Genomic DNA, 27,391 nt, shown 5'->3' with positions numbered 1-27,391 from the left:
CCTCTTCCTTCCTTCCTCTCCACAAAAGCTTCAGTTCAGACCTCATACATCTTAATCCAGGGTCTTAAAGCGCTGTGGTGCGGAAGCCGCCAGTGAAATAGTAATTTAGTGCCGTCACTGTTTAACATGACAAAAAACCACCTGAAATAAACCATTTACAGTGCACAAACTGAACCCTTGTGGAGGTGAAAAATTAACAGGATCTATATTTAATATAACAAAGAGAATGACATAAATCTTGTTCTTGCTCACTTGAGGTATCCTTAAATCAACAGTAAACACAAACCTGAATCAGCTAGACAGGAAAGAATTTCTGACTAATTAAGGAGATGCACACAGATAAATGTGGGGCTGAGAGATGCTTGCAAAATCCATTTGAGTGCCCAAATATTACACTATGTTCCTTATTTTAGCTGGACTAACCATATCCAAATTTTAACTGGCTTTTTAACTTCCCGTTTCAAAATTAAACTTAATTTTATACTTCCAACGATTAAGACATGGGCAAAGCATTTATGTCTTTGCTCAACTAATCAAAAGACCTTCTCTGGTGGGAGTGGGGGGGACCAAACTGTCAACAATTTTAAAAAGACAAAAGTTAAAAAGTTAATCAGCCAGCCTAAAGAAGTTGTTTGTGCTGCTATTCTAACTTTGGTATTTTCCTTTAGCCAGACAATCAATACAGGCCTGTTCTTTCCAGACTTCAAAGGAGATCAATAAATATAAATGTACTCCACAGTGCTGCTACAAGGTTTGGATTAAATCCAAAAATCTCCCACAGCCCTTTACATGCTTAAGCCTGCTGGCTGTCCTTTCGGCAGTCTTGAGAACTACACATTGGCAAATGCACCATTGTGCTCTAGTTACCTGTTCATTCAGGCAACCTGAACAATCTTCATACAACAATAATCCTCCACACCAAATAAAACATTTTTGGCAGGTTTCTAGAAAGACTTAAAAGTTAAAAGAAACATTGGTTTCTTTATGAAAGTCATTCATTCTCTCTTGTAATGTGTGTGCCACAAACAGAAAGAGAAGGCATATTCTTTGGGGTTCACACTATTTGTACTTCTATATCAGGGACATCGGTAATGCCAATCATATTCTTTACAGGCCTTACTTTACACAAGGGTCATAATCAGAGATTAATGATAAGATTAAAACATAGTACTCAACAAAATGTTTTTTCAGCCACGCGTTAAGACAAGAGGTAACGATTTCTCCTGCCCGTTAAATAATCATAATATTTCTACTGCAATACTGTCTTAGTACCAGTACTAGTAGTAAAGTACTACATAGTACTGTTGTGTGTTGAACAGATCTGCAGCTTCCAGTAAATATTATCTGTATACAAAGGTCTAAGAGTTATGTCAAGTTATAAAGTAGATGGAGGTCTATTTATAATAAAATATCAATGAACAACACATAATACAATAGTATATTAATCAAAATGTCTGGACTCCTTCCATCCTAAACGTGTTGCCTTGTGTCTGAACAGTGTCAGCAATAGAAAGGTTTTTAAATTGCTTTGTGTGCACAGTAACAATGTAGAAAAGTTGTGCGAGCTGTGCAAATATAAACTAAACATCGTTTTCTTTTTCTCTCTTAAATAAAAAAGAATTGAGGTAGACATTTTCTTCTTTATAAAACTTTACGGACTAAATCTCTGCACAACAAACACAAAGTACATTCATATGAGTTAGATGAGGTAGATCCAGAGAGTAAAATATTTCAAGAATGCAAAAGAATTCCCTGAGACAATTAAGCAAACATGATTTTAAGGTACACATGATGGACATCGACAGCCCTTTGTCTGGCAGGGTACTGATGTATGCTCAGAACAGCCTGTGTAAATCCAGAAATGTGCTGGATGGATAAATACAAGGAAATAATATCCCAAAAAAGGCTCTCTCAAACATTGGCCACTCTCACCTGAAGCAAAGGCTGATTTCTTCAATGTGTACCTTAAAATCCCCTTTTCCTGTTGTAATGCTATTCTCCCTCCTCCAGGTTCATGTGTCCAAACAAAAAGAGTGGTGGTGTTGGTTCAGAACACAAGGATTCGGTTGTTGCCGAAGTCGACAGCGATGATCATTCCATCTGGAGTAATGGCGATCCCTGACGGACGGTCCATCTGGCCGAATCCATTTCCCTGGGTCCCAAACTTGCATAAAAAGTTGCCATTGGGCTCAAACACCTGAATGCGGTGGTTGCGGGAGTCTGCGACGATGATGCGGTCCTCTTGATCCACGGCGACCCCCTGTGGACGAAGGAACTGCCCGTTCGCCGTGCCCTCCGAGCCCAGGAAGCGGGCTGACTGGCAGTCTGGCCGGATGACCAATAGCCGGTGGTTATTGAAGTCCGTCACCACGAGGTGGCCCTCTTGATTGAAGGCCACACCCCTGGGGGAGTCAAAATGCTTCCAGAGCGCCCCCTCGAATCCGTACTTATTCAGAAAGGTGCCGTCTGGGCCAAAGAGCTGGACGCGGTGGTTACGGGTGTCTGAGACCAGGATCTTGCCCTCCGAATTGACAGCCACATCCCAGGGGTAGTTAAACTGCCCGTTCTTGGAACCCTTTTCTCCAAACTTCAGCAGGAACTGGCCCTCGAAGGTGAACACCTGAATGCGATGATTGTCCTTGTCGGCCACAATGATCCTCCTCTGAGGGTTGCAGGCCACGCCGGCGGGCCGGTCGAACTGGCCGGGGCGAGACCCCAGAGTGCCGAACTTCAGGTGGAATGTTCCGCAGGGCTTGAAGATCTGAACGCGGTTGTTGCTGCGATCCGCCACCACCACGTAGCCCTCCCGGTCCACACAGATGCCCCAGGGCCGACACAGCTGGCCGTCCCCGTCCCCCTCTGCCCCGAAGGAGGCCACGGGCAGGCCCACGCCCCCGTAGCTCCGGCCCGACTTCACCGGCACTTTGAAGGGGCTGCCATCGATGTGCTGGCTGCAGAGGAGCACCGAGACCAGGTGCTCTCCCTCCATTTTGGGCAGGTAGCTCACGCTGTACGTGCCGTTCTGGTGGTCTGTCACGTCGGCAGTGGACAGGGTCCCATCCGGGCTCATCACCACGGCCGAGATCCCGTCCCCGCCTGACAGCCGGGGCTCCCCGTCGTGGTCGTAGCCCACCACGGTGAAAGAGGCCACCTTTCCCTGCAGCGCCCTCTTCAGGCCGTCGCCGGTAGCCTTGGTGACGGGGGCGAAGGCGCCGCTGCTGATGAAGCCCATGGAGTTGATGGCGATGAGGAGGGCTTGGTCCGGGGCGGTGAACATGATGCGGTCGTCCTCCTGGGGCTGCAGAACGCCCCGCAGGGCCTTCAGGTCCTGGATTTGGGTGAGCATGCGCTCGCGGGCCAGCAGGATCTCCATGCTGCGGCCCTCCTCCAGAGCCTGCTGCACCGAGGCGATGGTGCTGTCCAGCTGGCTCAGGTTCAGGTGCAGCTTCTCCACCTGCAGGTACAGGGCCTTGGCCTTCACCTGCCGAATCTTCTCCACCTGACAGGGGAACGGGAGAGGCATCAAAAACGTGTGGTCCCGAAAACACAAGCTTATATCTGCACCAGTGCACAAAATCTCCAACGCCTGGATAAGAAGCACTCACAAGAACAATACAAACTCAATGCAACTTCAAGTGAACACTTCACAACAGAAGCAGAAGGTGTGGCAGCATTTATATACATCACTCAGTGCTGCATAACATATTCTGGAGGCCCTGTTCTGCTTTAGAAAGCTCTACAAGTCTAGAATGAACAAAGTACTACCTGCAAAATAATTAGATTATACCTGTACAGAAGCTGCTCACACACATAATGGAGCTGGGTTTTTACCACATGCATGGCATGTCCTGCAGTACAGTGCACTCATCTGAAGCCCTACATGGTATATAACTACTTCCAGGAGAAACCTGGGCTGTCTGTAGGTTGCTGATCCCAATGCAAACCAATGACAATCTTGCTTGGCTTGAGTCACTAGCCAGGACTTACAGGGTGGCATATCAGCAGCAATGAACTGCCTGGGGCAGAGACAGTCACTCTACTTCCACAAGATGGAGGGTGACCATTTGTCCTTTACCATTCCCATCCAGTCCTCATTAAGCACCACATGAAAGAAGGTATTTCTAGTAAAATAAATATCACCTTAATTCAGGGCTTAACGTAGGAGGGTCCACGTAAACGGATATACCCAAAAGATTATATTACCGGGATACAGGCCCTATACAAAGGCCTAACATTTTTAATGTTTATGTTGCCTAATTTAATTCATATTACTAATAAAAAAAAGTAAGTGTACAGTATGTCACTAGATGGTAGACTTATTTACTGATCCAATCCTTCCCAGTGCAAAGAGAAAAAGTATAAAAATAAATAAATTTAGAGATATCCTTGAACAGACCATCCCTCACCCCCTTTGCTAATCAACTGTGTGAACTGTGACCTATGAACTGTGACCAAGACCTCCTTTGCTTATTTTTTTATAAGCCCTTGCCCAATAGTGCCCTGCACATACTGTAACTTTAGACTCTCAGACACCCCTGAATTATGCTTTAATCCAAGGTATGCAGCATATGACCTGTGAGTTCATGTGTGAGTATGCAGTGGCTAATACCATTTTAACGCTCTCAAATGCAGTACTGCACCACCTTTCTGCACTTTCATAATTTCACATTTATGCATCTACCTTCCACTTAACATCAAGCGGATTACAGATTTAGAGGCCAAGATATTGTTCAATTTCATCTTAAACTAATACAGGGCCTCCCAACCCTATACCGAAGGACCCCTTTGTATGCTGGAAAGCATAGTTTAAGTTCAAATATGACCATTTCTAATTAAAAACAGCTCACAGCTCTTTATAGTCTTTTTATACAGTACTTCAGGAATTGCGATTAAAAATGGGGTTCTCCATGACCAAGGCTAAAAATGCTTGAACAAACTGATTTGGTATCTTCTTGTTGAGAGGTGACAGCACTACTCACCACAACTGTGCTGCCCCTGAACTAATATGAAAGTAAGTTGCAATGGTGCTTGATGGTACATGGCTATCTTTGATGCTATGCCAAAATAACCCATGCAGACCCACTGAAATTCACACACACACAGAACACCACAGGAACATAGGAACATAGAAAACATTTCCAAGGGGCAGATATTAGTGTGACAGAATATTATGCTCATTTAGTCCTGTGCTCACCTTCCACAGCAGTTCACATTCTCGCTCCTCCAGGGCCTTCTTATGCCGCAGAGTGATGGCTTTCACCTCTGACTGTACCACCTTAGCTTTGATCTCCACCTGTTCAGCGATGGCCTGGGCCTTCTCAATGCTGAGCTGAAACAGCAGAGAGACACAGTCCAGCCAGGGACAGCACAGGGGCAGCACATACTGCATTATGTAATCCTCTGACACCGTTACTAGAGTGGAAAGAGATGGGATTGGCTAGAAATGCATTGGTATTGGCTCGACATTCATAAGAACTTATTTTCAGAGGTCCTTGACTGATCCGTTCTTTCCTGTCAAGTGGTCACACAGAGGCCACAGTGATAACAGTATTATTCACTGAACCCAACACCCATAGCTTACGCATTTATACCTAGGCTGAATAGCTTGTTTGATTTTAAGAGTCATTATTTTTAATCAGTTTTAATGTTAGAAATACATAGGGTAATATAGAGTATATGATTTGTTAGCAGTATTTTTAGAGCCTATTTATCAAGGGTGCCAATAATACTGCACGTGCTAAAATGAGATGAACACGTTACTACAATGAGTGGCTGTATATTATACAGCAGAACTACGGTGAGTATAATGCCAGAGGAGTTGCATATGAGCCTGGGTGGGCTGATCTGGGTGCAGTGACTGTGGAGGCTCAGCTGGCAGATTACAGAGCACAGATGAAGCATCAGCCATAGCACATGCTTTGGAGGATGTGCCCGTTAGCGTAAACCCCAAAGAACTGGAAGATTATGGAGACAAATGTGGGAAGGGAGGATAAGAAAATTACAATTTCATTTCAAGTAAATCATCCTGTTGTGCTGACACCGACACAGAAACAGCAGCAACTGGTAAAAAGGTAATAAAGTCAAACGGGCAAGGGGGTAGGGTCTTTGCTTGGTCAACCACACTGACAGGGTGCAAATTCAGGGTCAGCAGTCACAGGAGATAATACGTCTGGCAGTGTATGGGACTGTACTGAGAGAGGAAGCAACTCTGATTTGTTTACATGCTTGGCTGTTTACTCTTAAGGCTCAGACACACCAAGCTGACATTAAGGAGAGCGAGTTAGGATATGGTACAGTGGAAGGTGGCACCATCACTGGAGACAGAACGGACAAGAATCTTCTGTGGTTTTAGAGTGATGGAAAGCCATACCATTTCACCTTGCTACCATTTCAAAACCCTCTGAGAGTTCATCAAAGACAATTGATGAAATGACTGAGCATAGTTCAAGGATTCAAAGCTCTTCTTAAGATCAGACGTTTCAATAGAGGCCACTTGGTCCATTGTGGACACATAAATGTTTCAAACTATGTTACCCAAAGTTTTTACACATGGTCTACGTTTCTGTGGTATATTTCCTGGAACATGATCTTCTGAGAGGTGGAAGAGATAAAATTGAGCAGTGGAGAAAGGAGTTCAATTCCTGAAAATGAGATTTGGTGGGATAATGTGGTTTTTGCAGTCCGGGGTCTACTTATAATGGTGTTTTACGGTCAAAGCCTTGTGCTTTGCTTAACTCCAGCATATGCTTGCAAGACCATACGCACAAGGTTGTTTAACCCTGCGGAATAACAGGATTATGGAGACACAGCATGAGTCTACAATCGGTCACCCATACAGCACAGTTCCATATGCTCGCACATGACCCCCCTTATACCAGACACAAACTCTGACTAAACTGAACTCATGAACATTTCATGAGTGGGTGGGTGGATGTGAATGTGGGTGTGGGGATGCGTGTCAGTGTGTATGGGAGTGTGTGTGGGCATGCTTCTCAGTGTATGTGTGTGTGTATGTGTGTGTGTGTGTGTGTGGGGATGCGTCTCAGTGTGTATGTGTGAGTATGTGTGTGTGTGTGTGTGTGTGTGTGGGGGGATGCTTCTCAGTGTGTAAAGTGTGAGTGTGTGTGTGTGTGTGTGTGTGTGTGTGTGTGTGTGGGGATGCGTCTCAGTGTGTATGTGTGAGAATGTGTGTGTGTGTGTGTGTGTGTGTGTGTGGGGATGCTTCTCAGTGTGTATGTGTTTGTGTGTGTGTGAGTGTGTGTGTGTGTGTGGGTGTGTGTGTGTGTGGGGATGCGTCTCAGTGTGTTTGGGTGTGTGTGTGTGTGTGTGTGTGGGAATGCGTCTCAGTGTGTTTGGGTAAGTGTGTGTGTGTGTGTGTATATATGTATATATGGGGATGCGTCTCAGTGTGTAAGGGGGTTTGTGTATGTGTGTGTGGTGATGTGTTTCAGTGTATTTGGGAGTGTGTGTATTTGTGTGTGGGGATGTGTTTGTGTGGCAGTGTAGTTGAATGGGGGTTGGGTGTGACACAAGAGGTGGACGTATTCCCAAACTTCTTTTCTGTCGACCCCCCTGACCGCACACAGCTGGATTCCTCTCAGCTCCCTGACACCAGGCTGATGTGAAGGCTATTCTCCAGGGCGTTATCCCCGCAGGCCCCTCCCGCCTCTCCCAGCCTCTGAAAACAGGCGACAGAAACGCTTCCTCTGTCCTTCACTAATGACCCATCTCTGCCTATCACCCCCCACAATGCAAACTGTCAGCTAGCCAAGCGCTCTCCCCCACCCTTCTTAATTTAACCCCCCAGGAGAGGGAGGGAGGAGGGGAGGGGCTGTGTGCCAACTGCCACCATGTCATCAGCTCCTTTCAAACCCCACATTCAGGTTTACAAAAGCTGCGCACACAATAATGCCTCTTGCTTCTCTTTCTGTGCTTTCCTGCTCATTTCTCCTTTTGAAGAGAGAGAAACAGAGGGGGAGATCTGGGAACTTACACCCCAATACAGAGAATGCAGGTCTCCTTCCTGTCATAGCCCTCTCACACAGCGACAATGATGTTGTGTATACATAAAGATTCAAACTATACAAACACACATGCACATACATAAACGCATGCATGCATATACACACACACACACACACACACACACACATGCATGCATGCATACACACACACAAAAACACACACACATATTAATTCTTTATTTAGGTCCATATTTACAAAATTCATAATAAGGCCCAAATATATTTTGTCTCACTTGAGTAGCAGAAAGCATACCAGTAGGATCTATCAAACAATATGCAGAATGGACACTGGCCTCTTAATTGCTCCAGCAAGAAACATTATGGGTACAAGACACCAACTTCTCCATATTACAGCAACTGCCTATAATGGAGGAGACTGGGCACTATTTTGCAAGTTGCTTTGCTCTCCCTTTAGTCAGCCCGATTAATCTTACACCTCTGAATACTAGCCTGTGGACATGGCCTAAACTTCCAAAAATAAAAACTTGAAGCTGACACTTATAACCTGGTACAGATATGGCTTGTAGTAATGGGTGGTACTTTAATTGCTTTGTTAGGTATGCGTCTTCCAAACCTTCTTGTGAATCGAAGGCACAGTCAACTTAGGAGGAACACCTATTTCTGGACCTCATCAATCATAGTGAGATCGGGCTTGTTTGCAGTTACATTAGAAAATTGATGGAGGTTATTACTGCGCTGTGGTTTTACAGCAGAGTTTATATATAACACAACAGATAGATGGAGAATGGATATCTGTATGTGTGTGCATGTGTGTGTGTATGTATGTGTGTATATGTGTGTGTGTGTACTTGTGTACACTGTATGTGTGTGTATATGCATGTGTGTGTGTGTACACTGTATGTGCGTGTGTGTGTATATGCACGTCTGTGCGTGTGTGTGCATGTGTGTGTGTGTGGATATATGTATGTGTGTATGTGTGTGTATGTATGTATGTATGTGTACGTGTGTGTATGTATGTATGCATGTGTGTATGTGCACATGTGTGTATGTGTGTATGTATGTGTGTATGTGCAGGTGTGTGTATGTATGTGTGTATGTGCATGTGTGTATGTATGTATGTATGTATGTATGTGTGTATGTGCACGTGTGTGTGGTTCTGTATGTATGCATGTGTGTATGTGTGTATGTGTGTGTGTGTCTATGTGCACGTGCGTGTGGTTGTGTATGTATGTGTGTGTATGTATGTGTGTATGTATGTATGTGTGTATGTATGTGTGTGTATGTATGTGTGTATGTGTGTGTGTGTGTGTGTGTGTGTATGAGTGTATGTGTGTATGCGTGTGTGTGTGTGTGTGTGTATGAGTGTATGTGTGTATGCGTGTGTGTGTGTGTGTGTGTGTGTATGCATGTATGTATGTATGTATGTGTGTGTATGTATGCGTGTATGTGTGTGTGTGTGTGTGTGTGTGTGTATGTATGTGTGTATGTATGTATGTATGTATGTGTGTGTGTGTATGTATGCGTGTATGTGTGTGTGTGTGTATGAGTGTATGTGTGTATGTGTATGCGTGTGTGTGTGTATGTGTGTGTGTGTATGCGTGTGTGTGTGTGTGTGTGTGTGTGTGTGTGCTCACCTGTATGGCCTGGCGGCCCTGCTGTGCATCAGACAGCAGCTGGATGGTGATGGCGCGGGAGTCCTGCACGGCCTCCTGCAGGTAGATGAAGCTGTGGCCCATGTGGAGGCCCACGCTGCACTCTCTGCAGATGGGCACCGAGCACGAGTCACAGAAGAACCGGAACACCTGGGACAGAGGAAGAGGAGGACATTCAATCAGCTCTGAGGGCAGGGAAGAGCCTGTCTGCGATAGTAAGGACACTGCCACAATATCCTTCATTGTGAAGAAAACCCTGTCAGGGACAATTTAAAAACATGCGCTAAACCAAAGTGATTATTTTTAAAAATATATATATATTTATTAAAAAACCAGACAGAAGAATCCATTTGAGCAAATCCAAATCAGTCATAAGGAATCAACAGATCCTTAACTGAAATTCTTGATAATTGTGTAAAATTGCAGTGGAGGTTCAGCCAGGGGAATGCACCTCACACAGAAATGTCCCCCAGCACTGACTGAGCCCCATGCTGCAAAACCCCAAGCAGCCTGTGCCTGATACCTCACAGCTCCACAGTTTTCATGGATTTGTACAGATATGCTTACTTTGCTATTTAGGCGAGTTGATACAGTTGATTAGATCCAGCATCAATGTTTAGGTAATACACAGGATAACATGATCATGTATACATGTACATACAAGGAAAGGACACATAGTTTAACACGCACACATGCAGACATGCACGTACGCTCACAAGAAGAAAAACCTAAAGAATGAAATCCTTCTCAGGACTGGATGGATTCTCCCCCTCCAGTCTCCAGTACTGGAGTTAATCTGAAAGCCTAGCACAGCATGACAGCTAGTCACAACTGGCAAAATGCCAAGAATAAAAATGCTTACATTGCAGAGATTTCAAGATATATATTTATCTTATAAGCATCACTGCCATGGAGTCAGATGACTGTTGGGTGTGGTGTGTATCCACAGCTGAAAGTGAAGTATGTCAACATTTCCATAGTAACAGTCAAAACACTGAGCCAAATACTGCTCAGCCGTGGTGCGCCCATCAATGTCTCCCTTAAGTGTGCTATGTTATCAATAATACGTGCAAGTTAAAATAGTCCTATTGTGTATTTTGTCATTGGACTGTCAGACAGTGATTAGTTATGCGTCTTTGTTATGGAAGTTATGGACAGCGATTTGTGTCTTTGTTATGACTGCTAATAGCAACCTCTGTGAACAATACTTATCTTCAAGCCCTTCAGTTTTTTTAAGCAGGACAATTTCTCAACAAAAGAAACAGATGAAACAATCAACTGTTGGTCATTCAACAGACGCCGTGCCCAGCAAGAATGCACTGAAGCGAACTTCGAGAGTGCTTTGCACTTAATTTTCAGAAGAGAATTGAAATGCTACTTTTTTTATCTACAGACAATACATTAGCCAATTTCTTTATATTTTAGTGAATGTGGTCATGGAACCATGCAGATAAAAACTCAATTTCACCCACATGTTCAGTTCAAATTAGGGCGAAATGAAATAGCACGTGTAACTCATGTTCCCCATGAAAACAGTGCTGGTTTGATGGAAGAATAGAGAAATTTGATCAGAATCAAAACTGTTCATATTCACAGCTACTGCATATGCCCTGATCCGTTTCAAACAAAAACTTCCCAAAAACATTTTCATGGCTGTCATTTTGATGTTCATATTCTCTCTCCATACCAGAGTCATGCACAGCAGAAGATTGAGACAGATCCATGGAAAGGATGAGATACACCAGCTGACCCCTGCTATTGTGCAAATAAGCAAGGAATATCTCAGAAACCAAACCAAGCTGGGGACTGCATTACACAAACACAGTTGGGTGGACAAAGCAGAGGAGAGAAAAACATTACTTTATAACTGAATGTAACTAAATGTACAAAAAAAACAGGATGAACCATCACTCTTTATTGTGGAAATGTGGTATGATCACAATGAAGCAAGATGGTTTTCATAGACCAGCTCTCTGCACAGATAAAGGCTTCTTGTTCCTCCACGGAATTGCATTGAATTTCAGTGTTACACAAGCGCACATACATCCACTCACTGAATGAACCTTTTGAGTGTGTGGTGATTAAACCCAAGGGGATATGCTGTGTTCATTTTCTTTTCAGTCTAAATGTATTTACATGGAGTGTCTGGCTAAGGTGAGGTTAAAATGACCGCCCTAGCCTCTCTTGCTACAGTACAGCAGCAGTGGCAGCAGCCAGAGGCCCTGAGGGACTGTAGCTCACAGAGGACTGGCTCCGTTCCCATTGCGTAACACTTCCCACCGCCTACAGTGCCATCAATCCGCTCACTTTACGTAAGCTCCCATCTCCTGTAGCTAAAACGGATTGATTACCGTTTCTGCAATCCGATCGCACTGCTTGGAAGTTTTTTTATTTTTTTTACATGAGCAGATTCATTATAATGAGGCATGTTTCCATGCTATGCATGGGTCCTTCAATAATATAAAACATTACTTACACTGAATTCATTTTAATCCAAATTCAAGTGTATCATATTTAAGGAAAACATATTATACAATAAAATCATTAAATATCAATGCCTGCTGAAATATATTTTGTAATGTAATACAATTCAGTACTCTCAGGGATGAGAACATATCTTCCATACAAAAAATCATTTGATCCTTTTGCTGTCATTTTCCAGTCATGGCAGATGATGTAAGTATACAAAGGCTGGGTACTAGAGTCAAGTATTCACATTTCCCACTGAATGCAAAACATTAAACTGAATGGTTAATATGAATATATTAACTACAACCACATCTCCTGTTCTCTAGAAACTGCTAAGAGGGTACATTGCCAAAAAGACAATATTAAATTAACTAAATGGAATTTAAACTGGCATTGATGCAGAGAGGCACGGTTGGACAATTGGCCTGTATTGTGTTCACAGCACCCTGTCCAAACACATCACCAGCAAACTGGGTCACCTTCTACAGACAGAGGGATCTACACAGGACCTAACTGGGCCAGCAGTGCAGCATGACGGCCAGAGAACAGAGACTACAGCCAGGGTTTGCCAGTGTGAATCCCAGCTGGGGTACTCCTGTTGAGCAGAGGCACTGAAAGGGGCACAGCGATTCTAATCCTGCTGTGTAGATGTGTATTATACATGTGTACATGATGCTTGTATGACAGGGACATAGTTTAATTCACATTTGAGGGGATGTGTGCCAACCACAATATCATACTACTTCTGAACTTGTGCTACACAGCGGTGTGTAATCCACTCACCTGAAACAGGAATTAACTTTTAAAAAATAGGCCTAAATGATCAATTTCCTTCAAATTATTTTGTGACCTACCAGCAACTTTAATGAAAAAGACTTACAAATAAATTGGTTTATAAAATGGATACTTTATATGCTGAAAAATGCACTTACTTGTCATTAACAGATTGCGCCACAGTTATACTTGTTTAGAAGTGGGTTGCAATGTAAGAATTTGAATGCTAGATTGATACTGACAGTAGAATATCAGGCAAGGCAAGCTTCTAATTGCAATAATTATCTCCAGCTCCAATATTTCATTTTCTTCTATGAACAGATTCTTACAACTTCTCCACTTTGTCCAAGTACATGGAAAAACACAAAAAGCACCCCAAATGCAAGTTTCAGTTCAGCTATTTCTGTAAAATAGCTGAACACACATACTTAACATGGGATTACAAAACATGTTGTGTGCTGGAAACATCTTACAAAGGCTGTCTTCAACAGTAATGCGGAGATGATTCAAGAGGACAAAAACCAAGTCATTTCAGACAGAAAACTGGAATCGCAAATTACACCAATAAAACGGGGCCATGTTGTGATTGCTGTGACTTCTCCACATAACAGTCCTACCAAAGGCCAGATCAGATGTTAATTAGATCAGAGACAGTGCTCTGTTAGGAACAGCTGCACGTAAGCCTCGAGTCCCAATTTAACTCCAGTCACCCACTTTTAAAACAAGCATTCTCCAAGGGCTACTCACAGCTCTGAATAGTAGTAGTCTGTACAGAGGTCAGGCCTGTGTTAAGGCTAAAGGGAGGGGGTGAGAGGGCATCCTGTTGACAAAAAGCAGCAGCATCTCCCCCACAGCACCCCCCATCCTGCATCCCAGCCCTCCTGCCACCCAGCTCTGTCTCCTGATGCAAGAGAACACAGTGCCATTCACAAACCTGCAGCGACCGCCTCTCAGCCAGAGGCTGGAAACGCTACAAATATAAAACTGCTCAAATTAAGTAGCTCAAAATAAGTCATTTGTTAATAACCTATTTGCTTGAAGGTTGCTTCATGGCAGTAGAAATCCACAAATGAAACAAAAATAAATTCACATTTGAGTGAGGCAGCGAGAGTGAAGTCGCATGAAACAAGTGCCTGTTCTTCAACATGGCTGCTAAAATAAAGGTTCTTTCTGCTGACGAAAATGCTGCCTGCGTGAATCGTATGCCAATCTTCCAATATGCAAAAGTAAAGCTGCTGAAGTCTACACTTTCAAAACATCTCAAAGACAGGGACAAAATGCCATAAAATCAGGAAGAGGAATGCAAGCTCACAACACTGGTCTCAGTGCACAGAACAATAAAGGATCTGCTTTTATCACTGCATAGAAGCGTAGTGTTGCCATGTGAAATCAAACTGACACGAGTGAAATGGTTCAATTTGTGGTTTGTTTATTTAACCTATGTAGGAGGGAGAAAATCAAATGGCTTTTGCACCTTAACCAAGTCCATGTCAAATAGATGTCCGTGGGTGCTTAAGTACAAAATAGATGTGGTAAATTATTCATGAATGCACTGGATTATACATCTTATAGTCATCAGAAACGAAGTTTCTGAAACTCTGAACTACCCTGCTCTCAGTAAAGGATCACAAAATCCCCACTTTCAACTCTCCACTTCTGGACCATTGACCAAGTACATAGATCCTAAAGAGGAGGAAATAGGGAGTAAAAACTCCTGCAGTATGAAAACAAGCATATTTCTTTACTCCTAAATGTTACAGCGATAGGGTCTGTATGAAGTCTAAATGAAAGTTCAGGGGTCACCGCTGAGACAAGACCCCCTTCCGTGAACATGCACACACGTGTGCACAAAAACACATACGCACACACATACACAGGCACAAGCATAGTTGGTTCCTTACAGGTCACTTGACAGGGCAGTGGTTTATCTACTGATAACGGCTATACTCGGACAAGGGAAAAACAGTGCACGGTAGGCACACTTCAAACTTTACATAGACAGATGTTATCCTGGCCTCTTTGTGACCTCTGAAAAAAAGAAGAATCACCCCAGAGCCAGTCTGCCTGCCTGTCTCCTGTGAGGTTCTCTCCTGTCTGACTCAGCTGTATGGTTTGTTTTGTCTGCTAAAGCTCCCATGACTGTCTGGCTGATCGAATGGTGCAGTTGCTGCAGCAGACATTACATCTCCCTGCACCGTCTGTCTAATTGAGCTGTGTGATTTGTCATGTCTGGCATAGCAACATGCACTCACGGAGTCATGGGGAGTAGGCATGGGTGTCCGTAACCACCGCATTCAAATGTAACTGCCCCCCACAGTCAGCTTTCTCTCAGAACAGCGAATGAGAAAGCAGTACTGAGAATCGCTCTTCACTCAAATGTTTCACATTTGAGCCTGAACAGGAGGGGTGAGAGGTAGTAATGCAAAGAAACTTCATAATATCGTAGTTACAGTAGCTAGGTACACACACCCAGACACATACGCTCACACATACAAGCTCACGTACACAGGCACACGTGCTCTCGGTTTCACTGTTGTTATTCTATCTGTTTTTTGAAACGGGATCAGATACTTCAACTGCCTGTCAATGTCTTAGTCCCCCAGCCATCATGAATTTCACATCATGTATTATTATCTTATGATAAAACCTCATTTTAACATTCTGTGTGGATGGTTCTGAATGTAGTTAATGAAATCCTTAGATGCCTATTATGGGTTAAAAATTAAAATGACAAGCACAGAATGACACAGTAAGTAAAAATTATTTCTGAAAGTAAAAACTAAATATAATTGAAATGTGAAAGGGACACATAGGCTGCATAAAATTCATTTAGAGCATTGCTCAATGTAAACCTTGTCATCAGGCTGAAAAAATATGTCTCATGAAGATCAGTGTTAAGTGGGATCAGAGATTTAAAAAAAACATAGACCTGACACATTTCTAGGGAAACTAAATTTAATACCCAAAGCCAACAAGCTGATGACAAAATGTATTACCTACATATCCATTCACCTTGGTTCCACATGTCAGCAAATGCCACTTTGTAATATGCTTTCCAAGAATATTGGCCTTGAGCTTCCCTGTAGTACACACACACACACACACACACACACACACACACACACACACACACACACACACACAGTAGGCAAGACAGATCTTAAATCTCAAAGGCCAGTGTGCAGGGGTGGGTCGGCTGGCCAAGACGCCTGATTGGCTGCTTTCAAGTAGCAAAACAGTATCAGCTGGGCCCCAGTGCAGCGTGGGGAAGAAATCATGATGGAACACGTGTGCTAGAGCGAGAGAGAGCAACGGGGCGGGAGGGATTGAATGCATGTGTCCGTGTGTGTGTGTGTGTCAGAAGGCAGAACCCTATAATTTGTAGCCAAGCAAACACACACTACTGTGTGCACAGCAGCACAAACACCCATCATTCATGCGCCCTGTTTTAGTCAATTTCTACTCCTGGTATTTGTGAGATGAGCTTCGAGATAAGACTTTATTTGGCAATTGCAATTCCATAAGATTATTACAGGTAAAGGACAGGAATCAGGACAAAGCACCGATTAAGAAATCATTCTCCCCAAGTCAAATAAAGGAAAAGACTGCAGCCATAATACCACCCCACATACAACATACAATATTTCAACAAACAGCAGTCAAAAGAAATAAGAATAATGACTCTGTCAGGGCTCTGAAGGGGGTTGACTTGATAAAGTAAGTAAATTAGCTCTGCTGTGGAGCAGACAGCTGGAACATTCCCCCATGTCTTCGAGTCAGACGGTTTAGTCAGCACCTGCACCAGACTAGGCCTAAACCTCAGGCCCAGTACAGGGCCTCAGAAACACATTCCAGATGGACAACCACCTCCCAGTGCAACTGATACTCACTTTCCCACAGTAAGTGGATGTCTAATAAGTGGAACCCCTTTTCTTTGCAACATCAGCTTCATTCTTCATGCTTTCCTCGATTACAGAATTAAACAGGCAGACAAGCACTGCATGTTAAATTAGTAGTAACAGTTCATGCTTTAAGGGAACAGAATTACTCACTCAAGAACATCAAAGGAGTAAAACGTTTGGCTTAATGTTACATCAGCCTTGTCCTGTAATAAAAGCCAGTGAAATATACACTAAAGTATCAATGTAAGGCTTTAAAACAGAACTAATCCTCTCAAACACAGGGCAGAGGCAAAACCCTCAGTCCAATGGCCATGAAGCCATCTTAGCTTGTCCTACCAGTTCCTTTCATGAACTGGATACCAGAGGTAAACTTTATGCCTCCCGAACAACTCTGCTTCTCCATCAGGCAAGCCCATTTCACAACATTACAGACTGCAGAGTAGTCTAAAGGCAAAAGTGGCAAAAGAGACCAAAGGAGGGAACTCATCCTAGTAAAATGCTTTGGGAAGTGGAGGCCCACAAGGATCAGTGTAGGGAATTCTGCTTTTCCATCTTTACATAAATCATGTGCATAGGGAGATTAGTAGCAAATGGCTTAATTTTGTAAATGATAGTTAATTAATCTCGGAAGATTTTAACATAATTTGCTAAATGTAACATTTTTCAGGTGGGAAATAAATAAAAAAATCACCAGCGTACTTGGTGTCGGAGGGGCAAAGTTAAAATGTTGAACAGACTGGAAGTAGTAGTCAATCAAAGTCTGTCAGGATCCAAGTATTGTCCTGTAGTCACTAAAAAATGGTATATAGCATATATAAATAAACATATATAAAGTATTGTGGAGGTCATACTGATGTTATGTAACGCCAACAACGCATTGCAGGCAGTTCTGTACACTACAAGACAGATCAAACGACTCAAAAAGTACAAAGACGGATAAATAAATTTGATCTAGGTATATAAAAAGTAAAAGTTATGAGGAGACTTCAGAGACTACCTGTTCTCTTCAGGTTTAGCAAAATGAGACTGGTGGGAGAACTGATTTATTTAGGTTTTTAAATTCATAGGCACTAACAAGGTCATGCAAAAGAATGCCTTGTTGAGTTCTGTCAGTGCATCAAGGGTGCATTGGTAAAAATTATAAGTAAATTAGATAAAGATTCATCCATTCATTCAGTACATGTGAATGGCGGTTTGTCAGGTCCCAAAGCAGAAAGAGACATGGAAAGCCTTACATGAAGGTGTTTCCCATCAAAAGGTCAGGGACTAACTTGCAAGCTCTGTCTGTCAAAGGTTATAAAGCAAATAAAATACTCAGGGTTAAAGTACCACTAGAGACGACACTCATTCCCCTTGTCCGGCACCTTTGCTTACCTCTAGAAATGATTCACAAATGTCTCTGCAAGCAAAATTTTAAAATACCGTGATTAATGGTGTCTGTTTGAGACGATAAAAAGGAACACTGTATACTATGCAAGGTGTCCATCCATTACAGAGAGGAAATGAAGAGGTCTGTTACCTCAGTAGACTCACTTATCTTTACAAAGCATAGAGATGCATTCATCTAACTAATCTCTCCACCATCAAACCATCCACAGTAATATCTGTGGATCTGGTGACACCTCTAAACTGATGGGAAATCATTTGATTCAGTAAAATGTATACTTCTAAGACAGCCACATCTATGAGTTAACTACACTATCAAAAACAATGTGAAGCCATATCTAACACTAAATGGGACTAAGGAAATTCTATATTGCACAGTGCAACTACTACATTCTCTGATTTAACCAACAATAAGGCTGAGGCCTACATGTAAACACCTGACACCTAATAAAAGAAATGCGTACTGAATAAAAAAAGACACTCACTGAACACTGTTGCTCAAAGGAAAAAACACATTGCAGCTATTCAACAGAATATTGAATTTCTACTCTAAAAATTCAAATTTCACATGATAACCTAAGAGCCATGACCAGGAGAAAAATTACTGATTTTAATTATGACATTCCTGCACATTATAACTGTGAAAAACCAAGGAAGCAGCAGAATATTTTTTTTCAGAAACAAATCAGCCAGCAGATTGTCTTGTGCAGAACACTAGGTTTTTGTTAGCTATTGCAGACACTCTTATCTAAAGTAACTTACCAGTCCATTACGACATGTGCAATGAAGATAGCATGAAATGATCAATGCAACGCAAAAAGACACATTGCTCATCTCTCCTGAGAAAATATACATAGCCAGAGCTCCAGGTTCCACAGATAAGCAATGTCACAAGTGTGAGCGTGTGACCCGTCCACTGAGCCCAGAGCATCCACTTAAGGCTGAATGAAACTGACCGTTCTCAGGGCCTCCCGTTTGCCTGCATGTTTCTGTTTCAATTACATATTATCTTACACCTATTATTCAGCATACACCCTATCCTAGCCTCTTGCATAGCTTTCATCTTTTACATTCTACCCATTAACACAGACATGTATTTACTGTACAGCTTACTCAAAGGTACCACTGAAACAGCACACCTGGGAACTGGAACTGTAGGTCAAAACAGGGCTCCTTAACCCTCCTTGAGTCACATTTTTCTCATTATACTTCTCATATATACAGTGAGGTTCAAAAGTCTGAGACCACATTGAAAATCTGGGTTTTTCTTCATGTAATCCTGGAAATAAACAGAATGTTTGAATATTTGAAAAAATTCTAACAAATGAAAGTTACTTCAAAGCTTTGAAGGAACTACTCGAAGACCAAAGAAGAGCAAGGAGCGCTGGACAATCCACAATCACCATTGAACATTTATGGGGGCACTTGAAGACTGACAAAAGACAAGCATTCAGTAACACCACAAGATGCTCTTTGGAACATTGTCAAATAATGCTGGGATAACATGAATCATCAGGTTTTGCACAAATGTGTGGAGCTTGAGTGCATGTTGCCATTAGAACAAAAGGTGGACACACTAAATACTAAGAAATTCTGAAAAGAATTTTTTTAAAGATTCAACATTTCACTCAAATTGCTATGCTGATAATATAATTAGGAATGAAAAAGTTATTAGAAAAGAATGCTAAATAGGAGCATTTTCACTAGTGGTCTCAGACTTTTGGACCCCACTGAATATAATTATACAGTAGTGTGCAAAAATGTGGGTGCCCCAGGTCAAAAAGCCTCTTACAATTAATATCCAAGTGAACAGAAGCAAACCTGACATCTAAATGATACAAAGTTAAACATGACACATTTCTTCAAATTTTAAAACAAGATTACTTTCCTATTTCTATTTTTTACAGTTTCAAAATAATAAAAAAAAGTTGAAAACCCTGCCAGTTAGTACTTTGTAACTCCTCCTCAGGCAAATATAACAGCTTGTAAATGCTTCCTGTATTCAGCTAAGAGTCTTTCAATTCCCACTTGAATTTTTCCCCATTGTTCAAGGCAGAACACCTCCAGCTCAGAAACATTCTTCAGCCTGCTTGCATGTACGGCATGTTTCAGATCTCTCCACAGATTTTGAATAATATTCAAGACTGGGGACCGTGGTGACCATTCCAAAACCTTCATCCATCTTTCCTGGAGGTACTTCATGGCTGATTTCGAGGTATGCTTTGGATCATTGTCTTGCTGGAATATCCAGCCTTCTTCAACCTCAATATCTGGACTGACATTCAAACATTAGCCTCTGGAAGTTGTTGATATTTTATGCTATCCATTCTTCCTTCCACACAACCCCAAAGCATAATGGATCCACCTCCATGCTTAACAGTTCGCAAGATGTTCTTCTCTACAAAGGCTTCTCCCTTTTTTCTCTAAACATACATTTTTTGGTGATGGCCAAAAAGTTCAATTTTGGTTTCGGTTTACACTGCTTAAAAAAGTACAGCTTGCTGTAGTTCTGTGTTGAATGGTAGCTTGCCTACACCACACACCCCATCCATTCAGCACAGTTAAGTCTTAAATTGCAAAGAAAGGGCTACAAAATGTCTTCTCGCTTTGTAAAAACAACTACAACCAAGCCTGTTAAAACACAGAAACTAGATGGCATTTTTCCCCAACCAGGAATATAAAGGGCTTGATAAAATACTGAGAGCATGACAGGCTGGTCATTACAATGATTTGTGAAAAGGGCTTTGAGGTTGATGTTTATGTCGTTTGCCTGGCCCACAATGCAGCAGCTCGAGCTTCGCTCTGGCCTGACCCAGTGACCTCTGACCTCCGGCCTGAGGGGAGAAAAGACAGCAGCCAGAGTTTCAGAGGTGGGGCTTTTCCCATGAAGCTTCCCCCTCTGCAGGAGTTACCATGGAGATGGCACATTCTCACAATTCAATCCACAGCCTTGCGCTTCCACTGGATTAGAAGAGCCAATGTTCCTGCCTTCTCCACCAGGGCACACAGGCTTTCTGTAAGCTTCACAAGCTATCACCATTACTGGCAGACTGCCATCTGATAAAGGAGACTTATCTTCATCGTTAACTTAAAATATAACTTTAAAATAAATGACTTTACACTTACACATCTTAGATCTTGCAGCATTACCATTATGTAGTGGGTTAGGTTCTGTGAAGAGATAACACCAATAACTCCCAGGCAGGGAGCAGGATCCCTGTTAATGTTATCCAGTATTTCAAGATCATACAATGCACTTAATGACAGCACTGCAGCAGGCAGCAGGCATAAAACTCTGAACTACCTTCAAAACATTAAACCTCTAAACCACATCAAACTTGACCGTAAACACTTAAATAGCTTTAATAAGCAAATCGCTTTACTACTGAAGTATCCAAAATAACTTGAAGGGAGTGAGTAAAAGTGAAGACTAATCTTGTGTCGGCCAGCCAGTAAACACTGTACTGTATGGACAACATCAGAACGAGATGGAAGAGGAGTGCACTGTGAGACTGAGACGCTTGGTTTCCAGTATTCTCAGGAACTCAATATCCAGCTGCTCTCCTACAGTAGTCCGGTGAAATGTGTCTTTCAGTGGATTAAAAATTCTTTCAAATAAAAATGTCATTTCTTGCGAAAGCTCGGTGAATCATGGCATTTAAAAAATGTGCTTTAAAATGCACCTCACAAAAAAGGCACATTCCTGATTTTACTTCATTTCCGTGATTAAATAATAGCTTCATGGCAACAGTTCAAGTTTGGAAAATTTGCAATGAAATTCAATAGCACCAGTTCCTGTGGAGGGATTCCAACAAGTCTCCATGTTTATTCTTTTCATTCATGGGGCAGCTGAAAACACGCGCACGTGTCCGTAATTACTGTATAAAAGTACTCAGGAGTGAGCACACGTGCACACACAGCTCCGTGCTCCTGATTCTTTCATTTCTGAAACTTTATTTTTTACTAAATGAATTGCTCAGCTCAGATATTTAAATGATGACTGCATGAAAACAGTCTAGAAAAAGGAAAAAGAACCCTCTAACAGAGGTTCTGCCATAATCATACCCTACTGTACACCCACAGGATGACAGAGAAGGGATTGTTGAGAAAGCAATCTTATCTTAAACAGAAATGACTTTTTAGCCATCTCTGGGGCCTTCAACAAATGACCATAGCAAAACCATGATATGGGTGACCCAAGCAAAATTTGTCACAGCAAAATAAACCACAGGCAACAATACATTTTGGGAGTGGACACTGAAGTGGCAGGAATATAATGCATTTAACAGGTCAGAGGACAGAGGATAGGTCATACTCTCAAATTCGCGGTCGGGAAAAAAAAGTTGTGTAGGAAAAGGATAATCGGAAATATCTCATTAGAATCGTAATAAAAGGGAGCACGGGCACTAAAAGGCTGCAGTGGGGCACAGTGGCATTTATGACGGTGAGTGTTAATGGGGTTTAATCGCTGTGCTTTATGAGTGGCTCATTGTGGAGACGGGAGGTTCTACCTGCAGTCAGAGATGCTCATTCAGGCCCATTAAGACTTCACCAGACTGACTCCATCCCCCCGAAACTATTGTTTGACCTCTCACATTCAGGATGTCCGTACCCTCGCCCAAATGCCCCCCCAGCGAGCAGGAATGTTCACTGATCAATGTACTTCACTTCGGTCACTTCTCCTGCAGATGTCCCAGCTGAACAGGACGACAAACGCTGAACTGGACCGTGCAGCCACACAGCTCCACCCTCCCCCTCCCCCTCCCTCCCCCGCCCATCCTGCCCCCCGACCACATTCCTGCTTTTACTGCCCTACTTTAGACACCCTTTCCAACTCCAGGAGGGGTTTGCTGCTCAAAGAGCGGAGAGACAGAACATTAACACTGTAGAAGACTCATCAGCCAAAGCCCCCCTAAACTCCAATTCATTCATATGTGCACACACATATGGAAAAGCAAGCAAAACACACATACACTGACATACACACACACCTCCCCATTCCACATGCCTCCAACCCCCCCGTCAACCCTGGGCCATCCCCACCACACCCAGGCCACCCCTGTCCCCCTGCACCACTCGCTGGCCAAGAGCTGCAGCAACAGCATTCCAGTGTCCTTCTTCCTTTGCAAGGACTTCCAGAATGTTCTGTGCTCAGCCTCTAATGGAGAGGAGTGAACCCATGATCACCTTCTACAATTTGTGTCAGATGTTCTATAGTTTGAAGATAATACAACAATAAAGTGATCCTGCACTACTGGGGTCAGTTAGCTTTAGCTGTAGCCTGCGCCACCTTCTAGCTCTACATGGAAAGTAGCTACTTTTTTAGTGTAAGCCTTCAGAGGTGTGCCAGTAAAATAGGTTTCATCTGAACATGCCTGAATTTGCAACAGGTAACCTGGTAACATTGTTCCCATGAGCACTTCACCTACTGAAAGCCTGTGGCCTTTTACATCCTAATCATTCCTCTGACCCTAGTTATTCAAGAGTAACTACGGCCAGTTTACAGCAATCAGATTTACAGCAATCACAATTTTTATAGTCATCTCACAGAGCAATCAGGCCATTTTGGATGGGTCAAACACACAGTGGACCATTGTTACGTGATCAAAATGCGTCCCACCTGCACAGACCGCATTTAGAATTATATTTACACTACAGGGAGCAACAATAGAGTTGTACTAGTGTACTAGCTAGCTACAATCAGAGAGATGCATCCACTTGTTGATGACAACTGATAAATGAAGGCTTGTGAGTAGCTAGGGTGCACTGGTAGAGTGGTAAAGAAGAACCCTGGCTGAGAAGCTCACCCAGACCGTTTAACCTGTTTTTTGAAGAGAGACATGAAGTTCAGCACCAAAGTCTAAAGAAAAAAATCCCTTCACTTGAGAAGAAACCCAGAAGAAACCATTAACTATTTAGATATAAATGTTACAGGCTATATGTATAGTCTCCAGACTGGCAAGGTACAACGTTTACTCATAATGTTAAACTTTCAATGTACAAATTCTATAGCTTCTAAAAAAACGACTTCTAACTACAGTGTTACTGTACAGTGGGCCTACACACCTCATGTATAACTGCAGAAGTAGAGTAGGCCAGCACAGTATATCAACAGGTTAAGGTAATCTTTGATTAATATGTATTAATGGACAGGGCTCACCCTATTTAACATGCAATGTGTGTACTGCGGCATAGGCCTATTACATGAGTAAAATCACAATGATGTGTATGTCAAAAGACAATGAAACAGAAAACATTTCCAAGCTTCTACCCAAATATTTACTCTGAAATCACCCAGGCAATACCTCAATGTCTTAGTAATTGCTGATCCTTAAGAAATGCAATTTTGCATGTCCAAGAAGGGTCACACTATCACCCTGGAGGGACAAAATGAACTCACCTCATTGTCGTGTTGCTGACAGTATCTAGTCCGGTCCGGAAAGATGGGAAGCAGCGAGTAATTCGAGTGGTAGGACTGGGCCAGAGACACTGGAGTGTTGGAGATATTGGTTCGGCTTGTGAGATGCAGTCTCTCCAGCAGCCGTTCGATGAAGTGGTCTTTGGTCAGCCGGACTCGCTGGTGTGCGCGCATGCAGTTGTCGCAGAGGTACTCCTGGCAATCCAGGCAGTGTGAGGTAGCAGGGTTGCCCTCGTCGCACGAGCTGCACTGAGGTTCCCCGAGGTGGTGAGGCTGGAGAAGGCCACCATGGGGGTGGCTGCGTCCCCTGGTCTTATTCTGCTCCTCGGAGGAAACCACAACGTCCAGCAGATTGCCGAAGAGGAAATTCGACGATGGCAATGCGTCCACTCCGGATTCGGAGATGGAGGCTTTTTGGTCACAAGTTGGGCACCGAAGTTTCAAGGGGTCGCCAGGACTCCGTTGCCCTTCCAGGCACTGCCTACAGAAGGCGTGGAGACAGGGGAGAGCGTGGAGCCTTCTGTAAGATGAGGTAGAGCAGCTCGAGGTATGAGACGAAGATGATGAGGTAGACGAGTTGGACGATATAGGAGTAGAGGAGCCACACAATTCCTTACAAAGAGGACACGTCTGAAGATCGGAGTCAGGAAATGAAGCCATTTGCGATTGAGAGAAGGATTAGTCTACTTAAAGCACCCGTTGCATCTTTTTGGTTTAAATGCTTTCTTTTTGGTTAAATGTAGCAAAATAATGCACCGTCTCATGAGATTTCGAACCACCTATAAATAGTTATGTTCGTCTTCTTCATTGCAAATAAATAATCTGCATGACCACATAAAAACGATAACCTATGTCACTGCGTGTTCGCGTCAAATAGTTTCCGAAATCTAGAATTTAAATGGTGTTCATTTAGCATTAGTACAATTACGAAACTGTAGTTTAATAGGCTAAAATAATATCAAATTTTAGTCACTTTTATTTCTCACGAACTGTCGAATAGGCCTAGTGCAAATATTTACAACATCTTTTAATTTAGCGATCGACTAACATTTTTGAGGTCTGTTTATTATCCCAGGAGAGGAATTTGTAACATTATCGATAAACATGAAATCCGCCGTGATGTTCCTACTCTGATCCTCCCCCGCCACCGCATGACGACACGCGCCCCACGGTCAATACTGTATCAATTTCTCTATTCAAATATTAATGTATCCTCGTTATTTTTTTACCAAAATGATGTTTGGATTCCTTTCTAATCCACCATTGGTTCTACTTTGACAGCATCAGTCGCGTTGAACGCAGTCAGTAGCATCTTAATAATCGAAGCATTTGATCAGAAGTAGCCAGCCAATATGATCCAGTTCCGAGTTCTAGTGGTTGTCTCCGTGAAAATATTCTGGTCTTCAGTAAAATCCCCCCTGAGCTCCGTGCATGTAGCCTATCGGACACATAGGATACATTGAACTAAACACAAAGCAACCCTTTCCTGCAGAAAAATGCACAGTATTTTCCATCGGTCTTTCTGGAACATCCGACGGAAAAGCACGCAATGGTGTAGGTTCGTCTGACGCTTGGGAAGTGACCAAAAGAAATGTTTCACTTGCGCATTTTCTTCTCCTGCACGCCTGCTGAGGTAACCGAACTATAGCAAGCGATATGCTCCAGGTTCGTACTTGGAAACGTGTGTTTGACGAGACTGATCAGAATACCTTTAATCCCGAGAGGAGAGACCACGCTTCCGCCCGATATCGCAGGGGCCAGGCTTCGATGAGTAGGGGGCTGGGCGATTGGAGGAAACGCAATGAAACTGCCACTCACTGTCGCGTCCAACCATGCGAGGCGCATCTTGGGTGTGCTCAGTCAGCCTTGGAATTTGAATTCAAGTAGTCATTGACCGCGTATGGCGTTGTCTAAAAACATCTGAATTCCTTGTGGTAGATGTTGTTGAGACGCAATCAAAACAGTGTAGTTTTGACAGCGTACCCTTTGGAGAAACTTCTACCTTGGCTTGTCAAAGAGACAAATTAACAACAACAAAAAGTCAAGCTATTAGACCTACTCGCGCTGATAAGCACATGGCACTAGTAGGAGAAACGCTACAGTTCCAGGCAAGTTGTTACAGTAGTCTTCTTTTAGTAAATGTGCATAACTGTTATGCTGTAACATATTAAACTTCATGTATTTATACATATGTAAAAATGAAAAAAATTACATGTAGCCTAACATTGTCATCGAGGCCTAGTTACCCTACAAGGTGTAAGACATAGGAGGTTACATATGACCCATTTAAAAAAATGCTATGAAATTATTAGACTACATTGTAATTTGTGCTGCATCAACGAAGGTACATGCGTAGTGAACAAGTGTAGCCTGTTTCTAATTAGGCCTACCCGATTATAGGCCTACTTCGTGGATTTAGGCGTGGATAAGTAGCTTGTTTTAAATCAAAGCATTATAGCCTGTGTTATAGATGGAATATGACCAGTATGATCGTTGTAGAAACAAGGTAGGCTATTATTTTATTCAAGACCGTGTCAAGTGCAAACTATGTAGAGCTGAAATTCCCCATTCTTCCATTCTTTAAATCTCACAGTCTACTAAAGCCAATTGCTTAATTTTCTCCCCACTGTTTGTGAGTTTTTATCCTCACTGGGGATTTTTTTTCTTAGTTTCTTACCTCATGTACTCGCTATTTGGGGGTTTATGCATGGTGTTTTCACCTTTTCTGCCGTTATGTAACTACGAAAATTTTGTTCTTAGATTGAATTAGTAATCAATGACTATTTTTCCTTTTTTTCCAATTTG

The 27,391-nt window shown here is 42.7% G+C and overlaps 1 protein-coding gene across 1 annotated transcript; it reads right to left on the bottom strand.

Annotated features, from left to right (window-relative positions):
- Positions 1 to 1,389: 1,389 nt before the first annotated feature.
- On the bottom strand, positions 1,390 to 25,454 carry trim71 (tripartite motif containing 71, E3 ubiquitin protein ligase). Its single transcript, XM_061216412.1, has 4 exons — positions 24,569 to 25,454; positions 9,620 to 9,787; positions 5,195 to 5,329; positions 1,390 to 3,499 (listed from the first exon to the last, which is right to left on the bottom strand). The coding sequence occupies exons 1-4, from the start codon at positions 25,244 to 25,246 to the stop codon at positions 2,048 to 2,050; spliced, it is 2,433 nt and encodes an 810-aa protein (XP_061072396.1). The 5' UTR covers positions 25,247 to 25,454; the 3' UTR covers positions 1,390 to 2,047.
- Between the last annotated feature and the right edge of the window lie 1,937 nt (positions 25,455 to 27,391).

Source organism: Conger conger, chromosome 1 (genome assembly GCF_963514075.1).
Source record: "Conger conger chromosome 1, fConCon1.1, whole genome shotgun sequence".
Taxonomy (NCBI): Eukaryota; Metazoa; Chordata; class Actinopteri; order Anguilliformes; family Congridae; genus Conger; species Conger conger.
Note: the sequence above shows the minus strand (reverse complement) of the source record. Positions and strands in the feature narration are given on the sequence as shown.